Consider the following 21,557-nt stretch of genomic DNA (forward strand, 5'->3'; position numbering starts at 1 on the left):
AAGGAGACCGGAGGGGCCCAGAATTTGGGACCGAGGAGGCGGGACTGGATCCTTGGGATACTGGGGAGCCAAGGGAAGTGTTTCAAAGATGCTCTGTCAGCTTAAAGGTATCAAGCGGCTAGTGTGGGAGCAGTTTAGATATGCCGAAACCTAAGGTTGGGACCCCAGGGAGGAGGCTGGGAGTGTAACGGTGGGTCCCTATCCTTCCGGGGGCTGCTGTAAGAACCTCATGAACCACCATATGAAAAAGCGTAGCAAATGCTAGAGAGACCGGTGGGACCTCCGGGTGTTGCAGACTACAAATCCCAAGGGGCTTTGGGGGCGCGGCCTCCGCCCACTTCCGGATTTCGCTGCTCTTCGCTTGCAGGTCCCGGGCGGGGTTTTGCTCTCTCAACTGAACTTGACAACGAAGGGAGGCGGCGTGGCGACCAATGGCCGCGTGACTTTGCCGGATCTGGCCAATGGGAGTGCGCAAAGATCGCATAACTTGGAGGCAGGGCCAGAGGGCGGACCAACGACTGAAGGGCGGCCGCACCAGCAGTGTGGGCTGTGCCGTGGCTAGAAGTTACTGTGCGGCGGCTGCTAAGGAGGCGGCTGTGGTGGCGGTGGCGGCGGCTGAGGCGGTGGCTGAGGCGGCGACGGAGGAAACAGAAGATGGTGAGGGTGGCCGCCAGGGCCGTACTCCCCCTCCGCTCGACAAAATGGCGCCGCGGGCCCACCCACCTCTAGTAACCCCCGAGGCCCCTCACCGCCCTGGGGGGCCCGGCCCCGCCCCTCTCTCTGACCTGTCACCTTCGACCCCCCGGGACCCTGCTGTGAGCTTCTTGCTGACCCCGTCCTGGCTCCATCTCCGACCCCTGACCCTATCTAGGTTTCCAGGCCCTGACAACTCATTCATTTCCGGGTCGCGGCTCCCCCGGAAATCGCCTGGGGGTGTGGGGATGGGGTCCCCCGAGACCCCCAACTGAGGCCTCGTCCTCCGGGCGCCAGGCCTGGGCCTTTCCTGTTCGGGAAGGTTTGGGAGGCCGGCCTGAGTGTCGGGCCGGGGAGGGGGCTTGACATCGTGACATGCGGGGCTTTATCGCCAAAGGAAGTGCGACATCGCGAACTGCCTTGGTCCCCCAGAGCCCTGACCCCACCTCCAACATTCCGGTCCCGATCAGCTCTAAGAGGGAGCGACTTCATCTCTCCAGTTATCAGGCCCTATCCCTGTTAAATGAGGGTAGCAATAGTCCAGACTTCATAGGGTTGTGATAATTTGGGGAACTGACGTCTTAAAGGGCTTGGGACAGTGAACGCTCAACAGATGAGCTGGGTGACTCGGGGATGGTGACATTCCCTCCTAGCTGTCTCCTCATCTTGAAGTGGGGATAATGACAACTTTTTGGGAGGTTAAAGTCCCCCTTGGGCAGCTCACTCATCCTGGGATTTGGGTCTGGTGGTTCTTTGGGGTTTGGGCTCTCCACCTGTGAAGTGGGACACAGCCTCACAGTTGGGCTGAAGCCCCCTTCATTCCCTCCACTCTTTGGCATCCCCAGGGCTGACAGAGGTGATGGAAGCTTTTGTCAGGGCAAGTCAAACCCCATTGTTCCTGGACTCAGGGTCCCAGCCCACAAGCCATAGTCCTTGGGATGTGGTGGGGAATAGATAAAAGACTTCTTGTCAGGAAGGATATGGGAAAGTGGTAAGTGGGTTCCTAGCACGTGGCTCCCCAAGCCTGGGTGTTGTCCTTGACTCCTCGCTGCGACCTCATTGCCCACTCCCAGTTCCTAAGAGGGTTCTGTTGGCTCTGCCTCCAAAATGAATTCTGAATCTGTCCACAGCTCCCCACCTGGTCCCGGCACTGCCACCTCCTGCCTGAACACCTGCTCCAGCCTCCTCCCTGGTCTTGCCTCCATCCTGCCCCACTGGCAGTCTGTAATTCACCCAGAACCAGAGGGAGCTTTTAAAGATGTCAATCAGATAATACCACTATCTAGCTTACAAAACAGTGGGGGGGCTTCCTGTTGTAACCCCAATGAAACCCACCTCCCCCCCTCAGCTTCCAAGGTCCCTGCCCAGCTCTGTGACCTCATCTCCACCCTCTTCACCCCTCCCCGCTGTGATCTCCAGCCACAGTGGCCTTGTTTTCACATCTTCACATTCAGTCCCTGCCACCCCAGGGTCTTTGCACCTGTTACTCCTGCCTGGGTTGCTCTTCCTCCTGTGAATAACATCTGCTCAGAGGGTCCCTTCCTGATTGCAGGAGGCCCCCATGCCTCCTCTCTCTGCACACCATTTCTTTTCCTCATCTTGCTTTGGTTGGGTCACTGGCAGGCTGCCCACACAGGGACTGGCACACAGATATTCAGCGAGTGTTTGCTGAGGCAATGGACAGCTTCTGGGCCCAGCTGTAGCTAGGATTTGTCTGGCTGAGGTGAGGATTTCTCCCTGTGTCTGAGGCTTGGTTTTCCTGCTTAGCTGACAGGAAGTACTGGCCATGCCCTGTCTGCATTCATTTATTCAGCACACATGCATCGATACTAACAGCTGCCCTCAGGGGTGCTCTGGGCAAAGCTCTTTCCCTGTGTTGTCTTACTGAAACCCAGAATAACCCTGGGATGGGTCCCTCTTGTAAACCACGCTCACAACTGGGGCGGCCAGACTGGTAGGTCACCTGCCCCAGGTCACACAGCCAGGGAGGGGCCCATCCAGGATCGGTGCAGGCCTGGGGCTTCGGAACCTCTCACCACTCTGCTGCCCGGCCCCATGTTAGCCCTGTCAGGGACCCAGGGTTGAGCCAGCCCTGCCCTGCCCTCTGCCTCAGGGAAGTGGCAGTCCAGTGAGGGAACTGGATTTGTAAACAGATGACCTCGCTGGGGTATGAGCGTGCCTCTGGCAGAGGATCCCTGGTAGAGGCTTCCGGGGTGTGGGGAGAGGGAAGGGGGAGGGGGCGTTTCGAGCTGACTGGAGAGTTTGGCGGGTGTTTCCCACGTGGAGAGCAGAGGGGCATTCCTGGAGGGTGGCACGGGCTGAGGAGGTGTGTGGCAGGAGGCTGGCGTGGGCCAAGCCGAGCCAGGGCTGCGGAGGGGTTTGAGTTGGGGCAGGGAGCCCTCCTCTCCTGTAGGTCTCAGGCCTGCATCACTGCATCTGGGCAGTCCTCCCCATCCCCCAGACCAGCCAGCCTTGCCTACCCCCTCCCCCTGCTCTCATGGGCCTCACATGGCACCTCGTGGTGCCCTGTCCTCATGGCCACTCTGCATTCACTGCATGGCTTTGATCCACACCCGTGTCCCCATGCACTGGCTGTTCCCTGGGGCCAGAAGTAGGTCTGCTGTGGCTCTCCGCAGTGCCCTGGGTCCTGAGAACACCTTGCCGGATGGATGAAGCTGGCCCCATAGTCTGGGGCTGAGCTGAGGCAGGGGTCCTGGGACAGGGGAGGCAGGTTTGAGGCACTCTGAGCTGGCTCTGGGGCCGTAGGTCACCCAGATGTGAGGGCCACCTCCTGGGTGGGAGCAGGAGGCCCGTCCACGTTCCAGCTCCCCTGGCTCACCCATCCCGCTAGGCTCTTGCTGGGGCCCAGCAGAGGAGGGGTTGGGCCCCACAGGGGAGAGGACGCCTGTTTCCGCTGGCACCAGAGGGTGATGGGGGATCCCCTGAACAGCAGCTTCCCCGAGAGCGCAGCGCCTGGGTCAGGCATGGCGATTGAGCACCCGAGGGAGGGTTCACGCAGCCTGTAGGCTCTGAGCCCTCGGCTCTCAGGCAGGAAGCAGAGGCACTGGCATCACAGAACAGGAGCTTGGCCTCTGAGGTTAGGCAAACCTGGGTTCAGTCAGCTTGTTTTCTCGTTGGGGCTGGGGGACCTCAGATGAGTGTTACATGACCTTTTTGCCTCAGTTTCCTCGTCTGTATGATGGGGTGACTCCAGCTTGGGAAACCCCTGGTCCTCCCCAGCTCTCCCTCTCCAGGCCTGACGACAGCGTTGCCCTCCTGCTCTGCTGGGAAGTCACTCCCTGCCCCAGGTTCTCAGCCTTCATCCCTCTTCGGGGTTCTTGTGCCTCAGTTTCCTGAGGTGGACACAGCTCCCCTTGGCCTTTATTCACCCCCATCTTGTGGCAGAGACCTGCCCTCCGCCCAGAGTCAGGGTCTTCCCCTTCCAGAGCTTTCTCCCTTCCTTGCCCAGTTGGTGCCAGAGCGTCAGAGAAAAAGGACTTTCCAAGCGTCAGAGCTGTGACTGAATCTGTCGCTGGCTCCCTGGCACCTTGCGGGCCTGAACCCTCTGGTGCCTGAACCCCTGCCCCAGGCACCGGGGGCAGGGAGGAGCCAGCCTGCTTCCTTTAGGCTTCTGGCCCTCCCCCCAGTGGGAGGCATTCTCCCCTTACAGGGCAGCCTTTGGATGTGGGGACCCCAGGAGCAGCCCTCGAGCCAGCCCTGGTCCACACAGTGTTTGCTGCAAAGCTCAGCCAGTTTTAAAAGGCTGGCACTGGAACTTCCCTGGCGGGCCAGTGGTTAAGACCCTGCACTTCCAATGCAGGGGACACGGGTTCGGTCCGTGGTTGGGGAACTAAGATCCTACATGCCACATGACGCAGCCAAAAACATAAAAGAAAAAAGCTGGCACTGACACTGAAACTTGGGTTTTTGAGTTTTCTCAGGATTTGGAAGCTCGGTTGACCCCAGGCTTCGGGTCCCGTGTCCCAGCAGCCCCTGTGTCCCAGCTGCCGTTTCCCCTTCACCCAGCCTCCTGCTCCCCCACCCCCATGTATTGTCTCATGGACCCTCAGAGTTTCTTAGGGTGGACAAGTCTCCATCCCAGGCTCTATCAAAGGCGCATAAATGGAGGTGAGACCACGAGTTCAGTATTCAGCTAGCACAGAGGACAGGTGTGCAGTCGGATGGGCCCGGCTCCGGCTCCCCACCCCGCTGCTTGCTCCTGACTTGATGCAAGTGTCCTGGCCTGTTTGAGCCTCAGTTTCCCCACTCCTTGGCCTGATGACAGGTTTATTGTGAGGACCCTGTGGGAGATCATACCCTTACTCTGGGGTTGGTTACTTTGTTCTGGTCATAAGAGTGGACACATCAGGTGGCCAGCTCAAGGGTGAGTTCTAGAAAACTTGAATGACAGAACAGAAAGAAGGAAACCGGAAGTCACCCGGTAGGTAGCCCACCCGGTCACAGGTGCTCCGGGGGTGGCCCAGCCTGCGCCTGATTTCTCACTTACCATCTTCCCTGTCTTCTAGGCAGATTTTTTGAAAGGACTGCCTGTCTACAACAAAAGCAATTTTAGTCGATTTCATGCCGACTCTGTGTGCAAAGCCTCGGTGAGTACGTGGGCCGTGAGCTGCCCTCGGGGAAAGGGCCGGGGGTGGTGTGTAGCCCCCAGGTCGGGGTCTTGCCAGAAAGAGGGGCCGAGCTTCAAACCCAGCCCCACTTGAAATCCTCACACGTCTTTTGATCTGCATTGGAGGGCGGGTGCTGAGTTGAGAGGTGAGGGGACCCCAGACCTGTCTACTCTCCTAACCCACGCCTTCCCAACCCTCCCACAGAACCGACGTCCCTCAGTCTACCTGCCCACTCGGGAGTACCCGTCCGAACAGAGTAAGTGGCCTTTGTTGTTCTGTCTCATCCCGGCTGCTGAGGGGAAGGGCCAGAGGGTAGTGCAGGAGGTGACCTGTGGGAAGCTGGGCAGCTCCCAGCCCTTGGGAGCAGCGGGAAGCCTGGCTTTCCCTGGGACCCTCCTGACGTCCACACCGGCATCCACGTCCAGCCCTGCAGGGTCCCAAGCTGGCCCTTGTCTGCTGCTCGCTGGCCCTCACCCCCACCCCTGCATCAAGTCAGGCCTCCCCTGCTGGCTCCCTGTCACAGGTCTCGAGACTCATACCATACGGTGGGGGACCCAGCCCAGGCTGGGGTGGGCAACTTGGGGAGGGGGCGGCTAGGCAGAGGGACCTGCAGGGAAAGGCCTGGAGCCTGCAGAGCAGGGGGATCTCAAGGTTATTTATTGTAGTCACGGTGTTTTCTTTCAACCGTGAAAAAATCCTGGACTCTGCTGGGTGCGTTCTGTGGTCACTGGGGCACAGCATGTGGATCTGTGCTCCTGGTCCGTCTGGGAAGACACCCACGTGACCTGGCATGCCGGGGCTCATTCCCCCGCCCGAGGGTGGAATCCGAGCTCAGCTTAGGACTCGGCCTCTCTCTGGGAAGCAGGGACCCTGTCAGGGCAGCCAGCTTGGGCTCATGGTAGTGGCCTGTGCTCAGGAGGGAGAATGCTTGGCTTCCTGAAATCTCCTCCAGGGTTGGGGGTGGTGACTTGAGTCACACAAAGGCCACCCAGGGCAGGGACAGCCCAGAGGCCAGGAAGGGGTAAGCTCGTCCTGGGAGGGCAGTGCAGGCTGGGATGGGGGCTGGGCCGCCTGCAGCCGGCTCCCCACAGCTTCTTCCTGCAACTTTATCTGTCTTTCCTTCTCAGTTATTGTGACAGAAAAAACAAACATTCTTTTGCGCTACTTACATCAGCAATGGGACAAAAAGGTAAGGCACGTGGGCTCGGGGAAGGAACACAGTGCCCAGCAGGAGGCTCTGAGAAGCGGAAGGACACCGGTGGCTGGGAGACTGGGTGTTCGAGTGGGGCCTTGAGGGCTGAATAGGCGTTTGCTAGTGATTCAGGAGAAGGAGAAATGCTCTAGAGGAATGGCTGTGCAGAGGCCACAGGGCTCTAGTGCTCAGGGACAGGCAGGTAAGCTGTACTGAAGCCCATCTCCCCACAGTTTGTGGGGAGCACGGCCCTGGTGGCAGATAGACTTCAGTGTTGTTACTTGGAGTCTTTGTTCAATGATGAAAAGTACACACGATTAAAAATCCAGGCCCTACTAGGATGCGTAGCTGCTGTGAAAAGTCGTCGACCCCGTCCTTCCCATAAGAGGCCACCTTTCTGACAGGATATTTTTTTTTTCTTTCTTGAAAATCTGCACGTGTAGTTTTGCCGTGTGGTCAGATTGGGCCAGGTTGGAGGGGGACCCCATGATGAAGTGACTGCTCAGAAAACCCCAGCTCCTGGCCACCCCCGCCCCACAAGCCTTGATTCCCACCAGTGAGGAAAGGAGGTTTTCCCAAATCAGCATGCTTTCCTCTTCTGTGGCAATTTGGGGGCTTCCCCGGGTGGCTCACGAGTGCCCTTTGCCCTCCGGCAGGGTGGATGGCTTCTCTGAGTGTCTGAGAAATGCTGTGTGGGGGTCATTGAGAGTTGTGATGACTCCTTGAAGTGCTTGTCACAGGCTGGTGTCCCCAGGGGACCATGGCTTGGTGGGGCAGGTCCAGGGGGCAGAAGGGGGTAGCCACGGGCCCTAGGTCGACTGCCCGGCTCTGTGATGTGCTGGGGCCCCAGGGCCAGCCTCAGATTTCAGGAGCTCCCCCAGCATGAAGACTCACAGCCCCTCCGCTTCCCCTGCCCCCCAGAATGCCGCCAAGAAGAGAGACCAGGAGCAAGTGGACCTCGAGGGTGAGAGCTCGGCACCCCCCCGCAAGGTCGCACGGACCGACAGCCCGGACATGCACGAGGACACTTAAGACTCACACTCCCCCACAGGCGCCTCCTGTCTTGTCTGCTCCTCGCCCGCCCGCCTTGTGTAAGCGCCCTGCCCCCCAACCCCTCCGCCGGCCCACCCACGCCCCACCGTCCACACCACTTCCAACCTCATAGGAGCCGATGTATTTATTTTCCTTGAGTTTTTATTTATGCTGTAAAATGTACCAAGCGATGGTTAAAGGGGACGTCAGACCCAGTAGTGTGATGTTGGTAGATGCTTTTAAAAACAACAATTGTTACTCACCTCCCCCCCTCCAGTTCCCCCTCCTCTCGCCCCCCAGTTCTCCCCTGGAAAACTGGAGCGTGTCTGAGAGGGTCTAGAGCCAGGCCCCTGCTGCAGCCGGCCGGCAGGGGTGGGGGCCCTTCTCCCGGCTCCCACCGGCTGGTTCGGGCCTTAAAGACTTGCCTTGTCTCGAGTTCCACCGGGACCTATTCTGTGCCCAGACCTTGCTCTGAGCATGCGTAAGGGGGAGAAGTCAGCCCTTCCGGATCTTTCTCTTAAGTCATTTTATCATGGACTAGTGCGTGCTCCATGTCCACCCCAATAAAAGGATCTTTCCTACCCGACCTCGCGTCTTTGCTCGGCGTGCCTCAGCCCCAGAGGATGGAGCCACTGAGAGTCGTCCCATCATCACCAAGAGGAGCCGGAAGGGGCCCCCAGACGCTGGGGCCCCAGGACCAGCTGGATTCTCTCGTGGGCCTGCTGCGGCCATCTCGATCAGAGCCAAGACCTGCCCGGACCCGCCCCTCTACCCCAGCCGTCAAGGTGTCCTCGAGGACTGGGACACCCCAGAGAGACGGTCCGTGCTGCCAAGGATGGAGCTGTGGTGGGCCCCACGCCCATGACACTGGCGAGCAGGGCGGCACGCCCACCAGCCTCTGTGGAGACAGCCCAGGTGGCCCGGCCTCACGCCCTCAGAGAGGAGGCACGTGGAGCGCCGCGGGACGCCCAGCCCCAGTGCCCTCAGTCGGCAGGTTCCACGGCTACTCCCGGGAGCCAGCTGGACTGGGCTTGGGGCTGAGCCCGGGGACGTAGGGGGGCACTTGGGCTCCAGGCAGAAGGTTTGAGTTCCTGACCACTGGGCACAGGGCCAGGGGAATGCCGCTGCTTCCCCCGCCAGCCCTGAGTGGGAGCCAGAGTGCTGGAGCTGATGGCTGGGGTGTTGGGGGCGGTGAAGGGTTGGGCTGCGGCGTGCGTGAGGGACACGGGCTGCGGGGGGCACCTGCCCCAGGTTGTCACCGTGGAGGGCCCAGCCTGAGGCAGACTGCTCCGGCCTGAGCTGCCCCGTGTCTGCTGGGTGGAAGGCTCCTGGATTAGCTGCCCAGCTGTGGGGCCCAGCTCTGGGCGCATGTGCAGCGGTGTTCAGTTCCTGTGGTCATAAGGCAGGTGCTTAGGAAATGCAAGCTTGACTGTGGTCGTGCTGGGGAGGGCTAAGTCCCTGGGGGTTCTCAGACCAGCTTGGAATCCCCAGTCCCAGGGGTTGGCCTGACCCTGGGCAGGCGCATCGTGTCGCTGTTTGTTGGTGGCAGAGTAGATGGCAGGACTTTAGTTTCAAAGGCTGTGGGGCAGGGCAGGCGCAGGCTTCAGCCTGTCCTTCCCCGAGGCTTGCCCACGCCTCCCTGGCCCCAGGTTCCCCTTTGAGGGGCTGGGTTCTGTCTCCTGCCAGTGCTGTCCACGGTGAGGGCAGGGGTCCCGTGGCCTCCCTGTGGTCTCCCCAGCACAGGCCCGTCAGCCAGCCTCCACCCACCCCTCTTGCCTTTACTCTTACTCACTCTGTTCCCCCAAACACCAAACCCTGCCTTCCCACACCTCTGTGCCTTTGCACAGGCTGCTCTCCTGCCTCCAGTGAACCCTGACTTCTCTTTCATGGCCCCCCCGCAAGTGCCCCTTCCTCACACTGGCTCCCCCAGCCCTGCCTGGGGTGGGGCCCGTTGGGCCCTGAGCCTTTGTACGTGGACACACCGGAGGGTGGGAGAGGCCATGTCCATCCCTGATCAAGTGAAGGGTCCCAGCGAATAGGGTCTGACAGCTGTCCCACAGTGGGGCATCCCGGCCCTTCCCGGAAGCCACACCCCAACATGCCATCCCCTCAACATCGAGACTCAGGCACCAGGTGCCTTCCGACTTCCACACCCAAGTTCTCCCCGCAGCCCTTGACTCCTCAGATGGCAGCCTGGGAGGCGGGTGTGCCAGAAAGGGTAGCCCTGCACGACTGAGGCCGACTCGGGACGCAGGCCCAGGGCCCAAACTGCTGAGTCCTATCAGCACTTTGAGATTTCTTCCTTAGTCTAGGAGGCCGAAGATGGGGCCTGAGGCTCTGCAGCTCCTCCCAGGGGCCCCTGGGCCTGGATTTTTGGAGTTTTCCAGCCATGGCCTGGAGACCCAGTTCTTTGGAGGAGTTCCCTAAGGGTCATAGACAGGGGGGGTACCCACCCTAGGCCTGCCAGGCCCCCAAAGAGCTGGCCCCAACCTCGTCATTGGGCCCCTTACGTCCCTTTTCCACAGCTCCGCCCTTCGGCACTGTTGAAATATACTTTTTATTGCATTTCTGCCGTTTTACAAAAATATGACAAAATAAATTAAAAACAAATAAATAATCGCCTATTCTGTGTGTGTTTTCTGTTGTTTTGGGGGGGTTCCTTTCCTTTCCCCCCATCCTGGTCGAAAGGAAAACGGCAGATAGAGGGGCCCCAGGCCCCCGGCCCTGACCCAGGAGGGGGCAGCCAATACTGGGATACACCGACAGCAGCGTTTTCTGGGTGGCGGCTGCCGCCCCGTCCGTGATTGATATTGCATATGAAAACAGGAAGGCAGGGCGGGCGGAGCTAATGCCAGCCGCTGGGCCAGCACACGGCCTGGGGACTGGGACTGGGACTGGAGCTGGGGCTGGGCGACGGTGCCGGGGGCTCCGGGGGCTCGGAGGTGGGAGGCAGCGGCGGCGGCGGGAGGCTGTAGAAGCTGGCGGCCCCCGGCAGGACGCCAGCTGCCGGGGCGGGCAGGGGCCCGGCGAGGGCGCAGGGCGGACACTCGGCGGCGGCGGCGGCGGCAGGGGCCTGGCGGGGGGCGGCGCCCTCGCCCCCGCAGCCCCACGGCCCGTCCCACTGCCAGCAGCCGGCGGGTGGCGTCGGGGGCCGGGGCAGCGGTGTTGGCGGCGGCGGCGGCGGCGGCGCAGGGCTCCGGCTGCGGCGGGTGCGGAGGGCCGGGGCGCCCACCGGGGCCGGCGCTGTCCCTGCGGAGGCGAGAGGGGCCGTTCCGGGGAGATGCCGGCCCCGCCGCTGGACCCCGCTGGGGACCCTGCCCGCGCTCCCTCCGGGCTTTCAGGCACATGGAGGGCCTTATTGCTTCTGATCAGTGACAAGGGGTGGGCTTCTTCGGGTGCATCCCCCGCCTCTGGGCACTGGGCCCCTCCCCGTCACGGAGAGAGGACGGTCTGAGGAAGTCCCTCTGACTTCTGACCTATATCCCTGGTGCTACAGCTGCCACCTCTTGGGCTCCCTGGGATGGGCTGCTGGACTCCGGGCTGGGACGGGGTGGGAGGGGCGGCAGTGAGGCCTGTGGCTCTGCTCGGCACACGTGTGGCTGCAGCCCTGAACTCCCTGGGTGGGCAGCCTGAGCTCCACCTCCCAGAAAGGCCACCTCGAACAGCTGGGCTGCAGGATGGGGACTTGCATAGAGGCCTGGGGGTCCAGGGCCCCCAGAGTGAGCTGGGTGTAGGGTCTCATGGGGGCAGGAGAGGCAGGGCCAGGTGGTGAAGGGGCCTCCCTCATCTCTCCTGGCACTGGAGCATGGCAGGCCGTGCGAGGGGCACTGGGACGAGGGGCTTTGGCATCCCTCCCCAGGGGTGAGGAGGGTCAGGCACAGGGCTCCAGGCTCTCCGGGGTCCCGGAAAGACTGGGTAGGCTTTGACCAAGAGGCTCCATGTACCACATACCCAGGTCCCCAACCGGTACCGGGAGACTGGGCCTTCTCTGTCCCCTTCAGCCCCTCTCCCCAGGCCTGGACACCCCACCCCTATCCCCAAAGCCTGGCCCAGAGTCCCCACCCCCGAGTTAAAGCTTGTGACCTGAGCCTTCCTCTTCGGGCCGGGGTGTGTCCGGCTCCTCAGCTGCGGCCTCGTCTGCCGGCCCACTCCGCTGGGCTCGGCTACCACCACTGCCACCGCTGGGGGTCCCGTCCTGCCGGGCCTGCCCGCCCGCCCCGTTGGACCCGGCCTCAGCCCGGGCCCCGCCGAAGGGGAAGAGCTTGCTGGCGTGGAAGGCCTTGGGCGGCGAGTGGCTACGCTCTGGGTCCCGCCGGGTCTCGGGTGACTTGAGGAATTTGAAGCTGAGGAAGGCCGGCAGGCGGGTGTCACTGCCTGTGGGAGACGGGGCAGGGGGCGGCCGGGCAGTGAGGTTGGCCCCCGCGCCGGCCAGCGAGGATGCAGCCCCGGACGACAGGAACTTGCCCTGCAGTGGGATGATCTGCTTCAGCTTCATGACGTTGTTAGGTGCCAGCAGGGACCCCGGGCGCTTGGGCCGCTCCGGCCCATGGCCTCCTGCCGCCCCACTGCCCTTGGCCTTGGCCGAGGCCTTCTCTGGGGCAGCAGGGTCCAACCCGGAGCCCTCAGCCCGAGCTTCCTCCCGGCCACTGGCGTCGCGCTCCCTGCGGGCATGATGTTCTGCGTGGCGCTGGCGTTCCTCCTCCTCTCGCCTCCGCCGCTGCTGCTGCTGGTAGCGGTGCTGGGCCTGGCGCTCATGTCTCTGCGGGCAGAACGGGGCCATTATGGGGACACTGGGAAGAGCAGGAGGGCGAGCAGGCACCAAACCAGGCCCGGGCCCATGCCGGCGCTCTCCTGCGGAAGTTGGGAGAGATCCGAACGCTTCTTGGGTACAGCTGCATCCCTGGACCCACCCTGGGGCTCTCTGCAGAAGTGGGGAGAGATCTAAACACTTATGGGGCACCAACTGCATCCCTGGACCCCTGCCGGTGCTTTCTGAGGCCTGAGAAGAGAACGAACATTTACTGGCCACCGCCTCTGTCCCTGATCCCCTGCCAGACACCGTCTTAGGAATTGGGAGAGTGTAAACAAATATTGGGCCTCAGTGGTTCCCTGCTTTCTGGAGAACTGGTGAGAGACAGAGCTGTGACTGCCCCATCCAGTGGCCGGTAGCCACACACGGCTTTGTCAATTTAAATAACTGCAAAGAAAAAGTCTGTTTCTCAGTGGCACCAGCCCCGTTTCAAGTGCTCGTTGGTCATCTGTAGTGAGGGGCTACATAGGCAGCACGGATATAGAACGTTTCCATCATCGTGGAGCGCTCCATCGGTTGGCGCCAGTGAGCTCCCTGGCCTTCTCTGCAGCTTTCTGAGGAATGCGGCAGAGGCTTGGGCTTCTAGGAAGCGTCAGCTGTGTCTCTGGCCCCCAACAGGGCAATGCTGGGCAAGCCGGTGGATGACAGTTCGTGAGTGCCAACCTGGTGCTGGATGCCACCAGGATCCCAGAGGGGACCAGGCCCTTTCGGAACGCTAATTATTACACCAGGCTCTGAACACCCACCCTCCTGCTAAGGACTGGACGGCCAGCCAGGCTAGATGGAGAAGCCCCACGGAGCAGAGACATAAAGTGCACTCACCCCAGCCCACATACCTTGAAGGCCTCCCGGCGCTGGTACTCCAGCTTGGCCATCTCCTCAGCCACCCAGCCCGGGATGTCGGGGATGGCCACGTGGATGAGGTACTTGAGAAGCAGAGCGAAGTGCTGAGGTGACAGAGGAGGAGGCTGCAGGCACGGGGACACCCACCCGCCACCTGGCTCCCCCAACCCGGCCGCCAGCCCCACCTCAAGCACCACCACGGACACGATGGCCGCCTCGGGGCTGAGCCAGGGGAAGAGGCGCTGCAGCTGCCCACACTGGCCAATTAGATAGCAGTTGACTACGATTGCCAGGACGCCCATGACCTCCATCACCTTCTGCAGGGGGACAGGCGGGCTCAGGGGGTGCCCAGCCACCCTCCCCAGCACCCGCTCCCCCTTGGTGCACCCCGGCTTGGGGCCCGCAGCCCTCCCCCCACCTGCCACTGGCCAATGCTCTCCACCCGCTGCCCAAAGGGCCGCTGCAGCCCCGTGCACAGCTTGAGGGCGTCACTGCGGATCTCGATGAGGTTGTTGATGAGGGCGCAGAGGGCAGCCAGGGGGAAGGCAGACGAGAAGAGCACGACGTAGCCAAACTGCACAAACATCTCCTGGTAGTCCTGGAATGTGTCCTGTGGGCGGGCACCTGGGTGGGGCCTAGGGCTCTCCCTCCGCCCAGGACACCTCCTCCCTCAGACCACCTTCCTCTCCTCAAGCCCACCCCCCAGATTATTCTGCATGGACCCAGAGCCCCCCCTCGGGCAGGTTCCTGACCACATGAAGGGTCCCGTTATTCCCTCCCATCACCCCCAGGCCCTCCACCTCACTGCGCTGCGCCCCTCGGAGGGCCCGGCCCCTGCCCTCAGGCGCCCTCCTCACCTCGTATTTCTTCATACAGCTCTCGAGCTCAGCCTGGGTGAGCTGGGCCGAGTGTTCCTCCTCGGGTGGGTCGATCCAAGATGACCGGTTCTGCCGCCGCTGCTTCCGGGCTGAGTCACCCAAGCCCGGCTCTGGGTCTGGGCCCCCATCGGGGCCCTGGTCGCGGCCCTCACCTCTGGCCCGGCGGAGCAGGACAGCCGGGGGCTCCCGTTCAGGGCTGCTGGGAGCCCCCTCGGCCTCATCGTCCTCCTCGGCCAGCGTGAACACGCCAGCTTCCAGCCCCTTCTCCACCATGGTGGGGCTCCCCTCCTCCAGGAGGGCCTCCGGGCTTGGGCCCAGCCGCCGCCGCCCAGCCCCCCGCTCAGCAAAGCTGACCTTCTTCAGCCGAAGCCCGCAGTCCAGGAGGCCGCCCTCCTCGCCTTCCTCCTCCTCGTCCTCCTCCTCTTCGTCCTCCTCCTCCTCCTCGTCCTCCTCCTCCTCCCTGCCCCCCCGAGGCCCGTCCCCCACCTCCCCACCTTCCCCCGCTGGCCGACGCTCCATGGTGGCCTCCTCCTCCTCCTCAGGTGCCCCGCAGGCCCCACTGAGACACCTGCGGCCCCCCCCACCGCTGCTGCCACCGACACCCTCTTCAGCCTGGGCTTCGAGGTGGCGTGCAGGGCGCCGGAGGCTCAGTAGGCCAAGCAGGGCACGGGCCAGCTCCCAGGCAGCCCGCAGGCCAATCTCGCCACGGCCCAGCCGCCGGTACAGGTGCGGCTGCAAGACCTCTCGAACATTCTGGAGGAACTGGCGGGTGATCAGCAGCGTGGCCAGCATCTGGGGGCAGGAAGGGGGTGGAGAGAGGCCACGTGGGGGGCGGGCGGGGCTCTGGGCACCGGGACAGGCTGCGGGGACTGGACACCCGCCCTCCCGAAACACGCTTCCAGACACACCCTGAACCCAATTTGGATGTCCCTGGACACGGAGGCAACCCCAAACCGCAGCTGGGCAGGTCACAGCGCTCCTAGCCAATCTCCTGGGCAGGCCGTGGCTTCCCTGCTTGCAGCACCGCCCAGGAGCTCACTCAGCTGGTGGCCAGGGCCTCCGGGGGCTTCTGCCACCTGCACCCCGTCAGCGGAAGCCCATCCCCTCAGAGCATGCACCCTCGGCTTGGTGTGAGGCCCCCAGCATAGCCACATTGCCCACCCCGGCGAGGCCCCAAGGGCTCGCCACCTGCCAGTACTTTGGCCCGGGCCATGAGCAGGAGGCCCCGGAGGGAGAGGAGAAGGCAGAACCGCAGGGCCGCGAGCGGGACCAGCACCGCCCAAAGCTGCCGCTCGAGGCTCTGGGACAGGGACAGGACGATCAGGAGCTGTGGAGGGACCGACGGACAGGTGGACATACAGATGGAGGGGCGACAGGTAGAGAGAGGACACACAGACGGACAGAGAGGAGAGAAGGATGGAGGAGGGGGGAGGGGCTGGAGAGCCCATGGACCCGTTGGGCCAGGTCTGGCCCCCCCACTGGCTGCCATGGGGGGCACTGCTTTAGGCCGGGGTCTTACCTCTTTCAGGCGCTCCATGTCCTTGAGGTAGAAGCCAATGTAGAAGAGGCTCAGGTATGAGTTGACGAATTGGAACTGTGGGAAGCAGGCAGGTGGGCGGTCACCCTGCCACCTCTGTCCCCAGGAGCTCCCGTGTATCCCCTGCAGAACCCCTGCCTGCCTGCTGGCCACCACTCACCAGGACAACCTTGATGATGAGGTGCTTCTCGTAGGCGCTCTCCAGCCGGTAGTTCTCTGGGGGCCAAGGAGGCGAGTGAGGGGGTGGCCCAGACCGTCATGGGCGGCAGGCACACCCCGCAGGGCGGCGGGGCCCTTCCTCCTGGGGGGTGGGCAGTGGGACCTCCCCTCGCAGGGCATACCCATGTCGTTGAGCCAGACGGCCAGCTTCTTGTAGCCCTCGGCACTTGCACTGACCAGCAGGGCCAGCATGACCTTGGGCAGGAAGCGGGCGAGACGGGGCAGCCCCTTCACACTCAGCACCAGCTCCTGCAGGGGCAGGGCATTCACAGGTCACCCCGGCAGCTGGGCTCCGCTCACGGCACACCCGGACAGGTGGCCGCCAGGTCGGGGCCAAGGCCAGGGCTAGGGGCTGGAGGTCACCTGCAGCTGGAAGCAGCCGAGCATGAGCAGGAACACACAGGCCAGGCAGGTGAGGCACAAGGGGAGACTCACAAGCAGCTGGAAAAGCAGCCGCTTCCAGGGCGGGTAGTAGAACTCCTCGGCCCGAGTCACAGGGCTGATGCGCCGCACGCCCTGGCAGAGGGTGGGGGCCCGGCCCCGCGTGAGATCAGAGGGGCTGCCTCTGCCCTGCACCCTTCCCGACCCTTCGACCTCAGTGTCTCTTTGTCATGCTCTGCTACTGCGGTGCCCCCGCCTAATGCACCCTTCCCAGCCCCTCAAAGCCAATTTCCCACCCCTCTCCCTTTGGGCAGGGAGAGTCCCCCACTTGGCACACCATCTCGGACACTGCAGCCCTACTTCACCCCTCCCTTTGTTCTTGCAATGCTCCTCGCCCAGTGTGTTTTCTCTTTTTTTTAACCCCATTCTCAAAGTCCCTGAACTCAGATCCCCCCTGACTGACCCTGAACTGGGGCCGTGGCTCCTCCACAGCTTCCCCGGGTGAGTCCAGCGTCCCCCACTTGTAGGCCAGCTCTGCTCCCCTCCGTTTCCACTCCTCCAAGAAGAGCGTTGACCAGACCACGTTGAAGAGGGCAAAGACCACGCAGGATACATCCCGGCTCGTCTGGGGGTGGCAGAGGAGGGCTGAAATGTTGGCTGGCCCAGTCCAGGGAGGAAGGTGTCTTGGGTGTCCCAGCCCCTGTGCAGTCCACACCCGGCACCTGATCAGCCTCTGTGAATGTGTACAGGACAGAGCCGAAGACCGCCGGGTACACCATCGCCGATGTGTAGAAACCCAGCCAGGCGAAGTACATGGCAATCTTCACGCCAAAGTAGTCGCAGATCTCATCTGCCAGGGACAGGGGTGTCCCAGTCAGCCCTGACTGTCTCCTGGGACCCCACCCCCACCCCCACCCCCACCCCCTGGCCGGACCACACCTAGAGGCTGGTTTTCACACACAGCCTGCACCCATGACTTCATGAGGCGGTTCAGGATGCGCTGCTCGTGGACTGGGAACACCTGCTGGATGATCCCGCGGGCCGCCAGTTCAGGGACTGTTGGGGGACAAGAACCCTTCTGCCTGTGCTGGGCCTGGCCAGCCCCCCTCGGCTGAAACCCAAGTCATAGCTTTTTGCCTGCTCTTAAACTCGCAGAGGCTCTTCCCAGGAGAGGAGTTCTTAGTGGAAGGAATATCCGGTTCTTCCTCAAAATTTGGGAGGTGCAGGGGCAGGAGGGGAAGGGTGCAGGAAACCTGAGAAGGTGGGATCCCAGTGGGGAATCACTTTTTTTTTTTTTTCTGGCCACACCGCACGGCTTGCGGGATCTTAGTTCCCCGACCAGGGATCGAACCCGGGCTCCCTGCAGTGGAAGTGTGGAGTCCTAACCACTGGACCACCAGGGAATTTCCCTGAACCACTTTTTTTTTTTTTTTTTTTTTGCGGTACGTGGGCCTCTCACTGTTGTGGCCTCTCCCATTGCGGAGCACAGGCTCCGGACGCGCAGGCTCAGAGGCCATGGCTCACGGGCCTAGCCGCTCCGCGGCATGTGGGATCTTCCCGGACCGGGGCACGAACCCGTGTGCCCTGCATCGGCAGGCGGACTCTCAACCACTGCGCCACCAGGGAAGCCCTGAACCACTTTTTTAAATAGAGCTATTTGGCCTCAGCTCATTGCTCCAGATGTCTGAGGAATGGTGCAAAGCTGGCATTAGAAGGTGAACTTGCAGCGGCTCGTTTCCTGGAGGGGAAACTGAGGCCCAGGGCTACACCACACAGTACGCGGAGTGCTGTCCATGGTCCTGCCCCTACCTTATCCCAGACCCAGAGAGAAGGATTTCTCCCGGACCTGCCTCCGAGGGGACAAGCCCCACCCCTTTGCTGAGGCCACACCCCTTCAGCTTATTGATTGATCTCCAGGCCCCGCCCAACTCTTCAGTAGTCCCTGATTGGTTGCATCTAGGCCTCACCTTCCTAACCCTCCTACTTTGATAGCTGTCCTCTAAGAGCCCCAGCCAACTCCCCACATATGATTGGAAGGTTGGGACCGCCTCACTCACTGATTGGCTGGTCCTCCAGAAAGCGCACATTGTGCAGTGCCTCTCCCTGCTTGGCACGGAGGTTCTGCAGCCAGAAGCGGATGATGCTCTGGCGCTCCTGCAGGGGACAGGGCGTGAGCACAGGGAGCAGCCGCCCACGGGCTAGGAATGTGCGCTGGGGGCCAGAGCCGGCCGCACCTGGGAGGTGAAGAAGCGCAGCTCACTCTCCACATTCTCGTAGATGAAGTCCTCCTCGCAGGAGAAGCCGCGGGTGCCCCCGCCAAACTCAGTCTTCACTGCTTTGCGCAGACCCAGCTCGTCGGCCCCTCTGAGTAGGCTGCAGGAAGGGCAGGGGAGGTGGGATCAAGGGGAGACCCTGGCTCACCATCCTGGAACTAGGGATGGTGTACCTGGTGGCCGTCAGGGACAAATGCGGGGTGGCTGGACCTCGCAGTTGGTGCTTGGAAGGGCGGGGAGCTGAGTAGCAGGGTCAGCGAGAGGCCAGGGACAGGGACTCGCCTCTCATACGTGGCGGTGACGAAGAAGGCGTAGGCACGCGTGTGGCGATGGTGGCGGACTTGCACGATGAGCTCGGGGATGCCCACGCGGATGTGGTTCAGCAGCCATAGCAGCGTGTGGTCATCGGTCGTGTCTGCCAAGGGGCACAGGGACCGATAGCTCTTGCCACGGGTGGTCTAAGGCCTCCTGCAGACTCCTACTCAGGGGAGCCCAGCTCAAGGGAGCTCACTCTGGACCCTGGGGGGATGGACACAGGTACCTGGGAAGGTCATCAACACGTCGCAGTTCTCTGTGGGCACCGTCTTCATCCATGCCTTGTGGGACACCAGGTACCGACCCACCTGCAGGAGCCGCTTCCCAAAAAGCTTATCTGGGGAGCAGGCAGGGCAGGCTGGGGTCAGACCATTCCCGGATCAGAACCCTGGCCTCCAGTCTTGGTCCCTCCAGCCCTTGCCCCCGATCACACACTTGCCAGGGCTCCTCGGCTCTCAGCTTGGCATTCAAGGCCCTGCGAGCTCTGGCCTTGGGTTGTTTCCTTCCCTCCACGTCCTTGCACCAGCCAGGCCCTTCTCCAGGAATGCCCTTCCCCCAGGTCCTCCGTTACAAATCTTACTCATTCTCGAGGCCCAGCTCCGCCTCCAAAACCACAATCGATGGGGCGCTCACTAGCAAATCTGAGCGCCTCACCACATTATGTCAGTGCGTCCTCATAGCTGGGCGCGGTTCTTACCCCCATTTCACAGGCGAGGAAACTGAGGCCCAGAGCATTTAAGTCACGCGCCCAAGGTCACACAGTCGAGCAGGAATTCGAACCCAGGACTGTACGATTCTGTAGCCTCTGTGGAGAGGCTCTCTCAAGTGCATCACTGCTCGGCAGCGATCCGGTAGCCCAAGGGGTGACTGGGCTCAGCCCCGGGCTGGGGTTCTAGGAGGGGCGTGTCGGTGTCCCTGCGCTGGGAGCCCCCACCCGCTGCACCGTCCCAGCCGCGCCCGCCCGGCCGCAGCCGCTGTGCGGGAGGAGCGGGCCCCTCGACTGGACTCCAGACCGGGACCGCTGACTCCAATCCCCTCCCCGTACAGCCGCCGCGAACACCCCAGGCACCTGCCACCCTGTCAGATCCAGGCGCTGCACACATACCCAGAACTCCGGACGCCGGGGCTGCAGGCTCGCCGTCCGGCGGGGGCCTCTTGCCACGCTCACCCTCCAGGGACGTACCCCCGGTGCCGGAGGCAGTTTCGGCCATTGCGAGGGCAGGGCAGGTCAGGGGCTGCGGGCGGCTCAGGCGCTGGGGGACCGCGGGCTCATGGGGCGGGTGCAGCCACGGAGCGCGCCAGAGGAGGAGACAAAGGCCGCGCCCGCCCGCGCCGGCCGCCGTCCCCGCGTGCCCGAGCGCTGCTTCTCGTCCCCGCCCGCGCCGAACCTCGATTCTCCTTCCCGGCCCCGGACACGTCTTTCTCTGGTTCTCGACTCCGCCCGTGTTGTTTTCTGGGTTTCGTTCTTGCCCGCCCACCTCGCTCTCTGGTGCTCGTTCCCGCCCGCACCGAACGTGCGTTCTCTTCCCGGTCCCCGCCCGCCCCGGGCCTGGATTCTCCGCTTCGGAGCCTTAGTTTCGCCATCGGTTTGGAATCTGAGATGCAGGTCCTGCCTTATGACCTTAGCACATGCTGTTTAGCTACCTAGGTCACTCTTCACGCCCTCTTTGTCCCGTTAACCCCTGCACCCTTCAGGATGTAACGTCCTCAGGGAGGACCCGATAGAGTTACCAAGTTTAGCAAATAAAAATACAGTCCTCCTAGTTAAATGTGAATTTCAGATAAATGAATAAATTTTTAGTATATCCCAAATATTGCCTGGGACATAGTTATACTAAAACGTTACTCCTTGTTTATCTAAAATCTACATTTAACTGAGTGCCCTGTATTTTGCCTGTCACCCAGACCCCCTGACCATCCTGTGTAGCCTCCTCCGTTAGACTGACAGGCCAGCGAGGGCAGGGACCCAGACTGATTCTTAGTGGTCACACGGTAGGCGTTTGATGTATACTTTTGACAGATGGAACAACTCGGAGACTGCGAATGTCATCATTCGCCCGTCTTTTACAAATGAAAAAACTGAGCAGGGCGAGGCGTGAGGTCATTAGAACTGTGTCCTGTTCCCGTCTTCCCGAAGTACAGGCGGGCTGCCCGCTCTCTCCGTCCAAGAACCAGAAAATTAGCCGCGAGAAAACACCCCCGGAGACCCCGCCCATCTGGTGCCTGGAATTCCACCATCTGCGCTTTATTTCGCGAGCCGGCGCTGTCCTGGGTTAACCTGAAAGTAATCTTTGAGACTCCCCTTTCTGGCTTCCGGGGAGCCAGAGACAGACCGGACACTCAACTCTGCAGGAGCAGACCTGGGCCAGAGTAGCCCAGAAGGGAAAGAAGACTGTGCTGGGGGTCCTTGGGAGGTTTCCTGGCGGAGGGGGACCTTGGAGCTAGGCACTGAGGCAGAGTTTGTCAAATGAAGAAGGGTATCCGAGGCCGAGGGTACGGCGGGAGGGAAAGATGGGGAGGGGCGAGAAACTGTAGAGTTACGAGAAAACAAGTAGAAGTCTTCCCAGAAATTTTGACAAGATTTTCCCAGAGCCAATGCGTAGGTCCCCCGGAACTCATCACTCCCGCCACTGAGACGCTCTTGCTTCGACTCAAACATTCGCCTCTATAATTCCCACTGCTCTATGCCAAGCCCTGTCCTTACTTCCACCTCTCACTTCCGGTGTCTAGGATCCCGGCCGCTCTAGGATCCTAAA

The 21,557-nt window shown here is 62.1% G+C and overlaps 2 protein-coding genes across 4 annotated transcripts; one reads left to right on the forward strand and one right to left on the reverse strand.

Annotated features, from left to right (window-relative positions):
* The first annotated feature begins 461 nt into the window (after positions 1 to 461).
* Positions 462 to 10,162, forward strand: DDA1 (DET1 and DDB1 associated 1). Of its 3 annotated transcripts, XR_009539745.1 has the most exons (6): positions 462 to 657; positions 5,224 to 5,300; positions 5,526 to 5,577; positions 6,449 to 6,510; positions 7,435 to 7,604; positions 8,160 to 10,162. XR_009539745.1 is itself a non-coding variant. In XM_060144699.1 (5 exons), the coding sequence occupies exons 1-5, from the start codon at positions 462 to 464 to the stop codon at positions 7,543 to 7,545; spliced, it is 498 nt and encodes a 165-aa protein (XP_060000682.1). In that variant the 3' UTR covers positions 7,546 to 8,131. The 3 variants fall into 3 exon arrangements, 2 of the variants coding, with proteins under 2 accessions (XP_060000682.1, XP_060000683.1); XM_060144699.1 differs by lacking the exon at positions 8,160 to 10,162 and having other exon boundaries at positions 7,435 to 8,131; XM_060144700.1 differs by lacking the exon at positions 8,160 to 10,162 and having other exon boundaries at positions 526 to 657; positions 5,220 to 5,300; positions 7,435 to 8,131.
* Positions 10,084 to 20,197, reverse strand: ANO8 (anoctamin 8). The gene is made up of 18 exons (XM_060144698.1): positions 19,907 to 20,197; positions 19,028 to 19,138; positions 18,769 to 18,901; positions 18,448 to 18,586; positions 18,271 to 18,367; positions 17,153 to 17,269; positions 16,936 to 17,063; positions 16,677 to 16,838; positions 16,196 to 16,348; positions 15,955 to 16,081; positions 15,774 to 15,829; positions 15,596 to 15,670; positions 14,056 to 14,868; positions 13,617 to 13,808; positions 13,384 to 13,515; positions 13,192 to 13,302; positions 11,629 to 12,304; positions 10,084 to 10,794 (listed from the first exon to the last, which is right to left on the reverse strand). Exons 1-18 carry the CDS (start codon positions 20,010 to 20,012, stop codon positions 10,391 to 10,393), a joined length of 3,732 nt encoding a protein of 1,243 aa, XP_060000681.1. The 5' UTR covers positions 20,013 to 20,197; the 3' UTR covers positions 10,084 to 10,390.
* Positions 20,198 to 21,557: the final 1,360 nt, after the last annotated feature.

The sequence above is a fragment of the Lagenorhynchus albirostris genome, chromosome 3 (genome assembly GCF_949774975.1).
Source record: "Lagenorhynchus albirostris chromosome 3, mLagAlb1.1, whole genome shotgun sequence".
NCBI classification, from domain to species: domain Eukaryota; kingdom Metazoa; phylum Chordata; class Mammalia; order Artiodactyla; family Delphinidae; genus Lagenorhynchus; species Lagenorhynchus albirostris.

What these genes read in the sequence shown, in the direction of transcription:
- DDA1 (XM_060144699.1), top strand. Translation starts at nt 462, where the DNA reads ATGGGAGTGCGCAAAGATCGCATAACTTGGAGGCAGGGCCAGAGGGCG. An exon ending in GACGGAGGAAACAGAAGATG is followed by an intron (nt 658 to 5,223) that starts GTGAGGGTGGCC and finishes TCTTCTAGGCAG; the next exon opens with ATTTTTTGAAAGGACTGCCT. An exon ending in ATCAGCAATGGGACAAAAAG is followed by an intron (nt 6,511 to 7,434) that starts GTAAGGCACGTG and finishes CCTGCCCCCCAG; the next exon opens with AATGCCGCCAAGAAGAGAGA.
- ANO8 (XM_060144698.1), bottom strand. Translation starts at nt 20,012, where the DNA reads ATGGCCGAAACTGCCTCCGGCACCGGGGGTACGTCCCTGGAGGGTGAG. An exon ending in TGCGCTTCTTCACCTCCCAG is followed by an intron (nt 18,368 to 18,447) that starts GTGCGGCCGGCT and finishes TGTCCCCTGCAG; the next exon opens with GAGCGCCAGAGCATCATCCG. An exon ending in TGTCCGTGGTGGTGCTTGAG is followed by an intron (nt 13,303 to 13,383) that starts GTGGGGCTGGCG and finishes CTGTCACCTCAG; the next exon opens with CACTTCGCTCTGCTTCTCAA.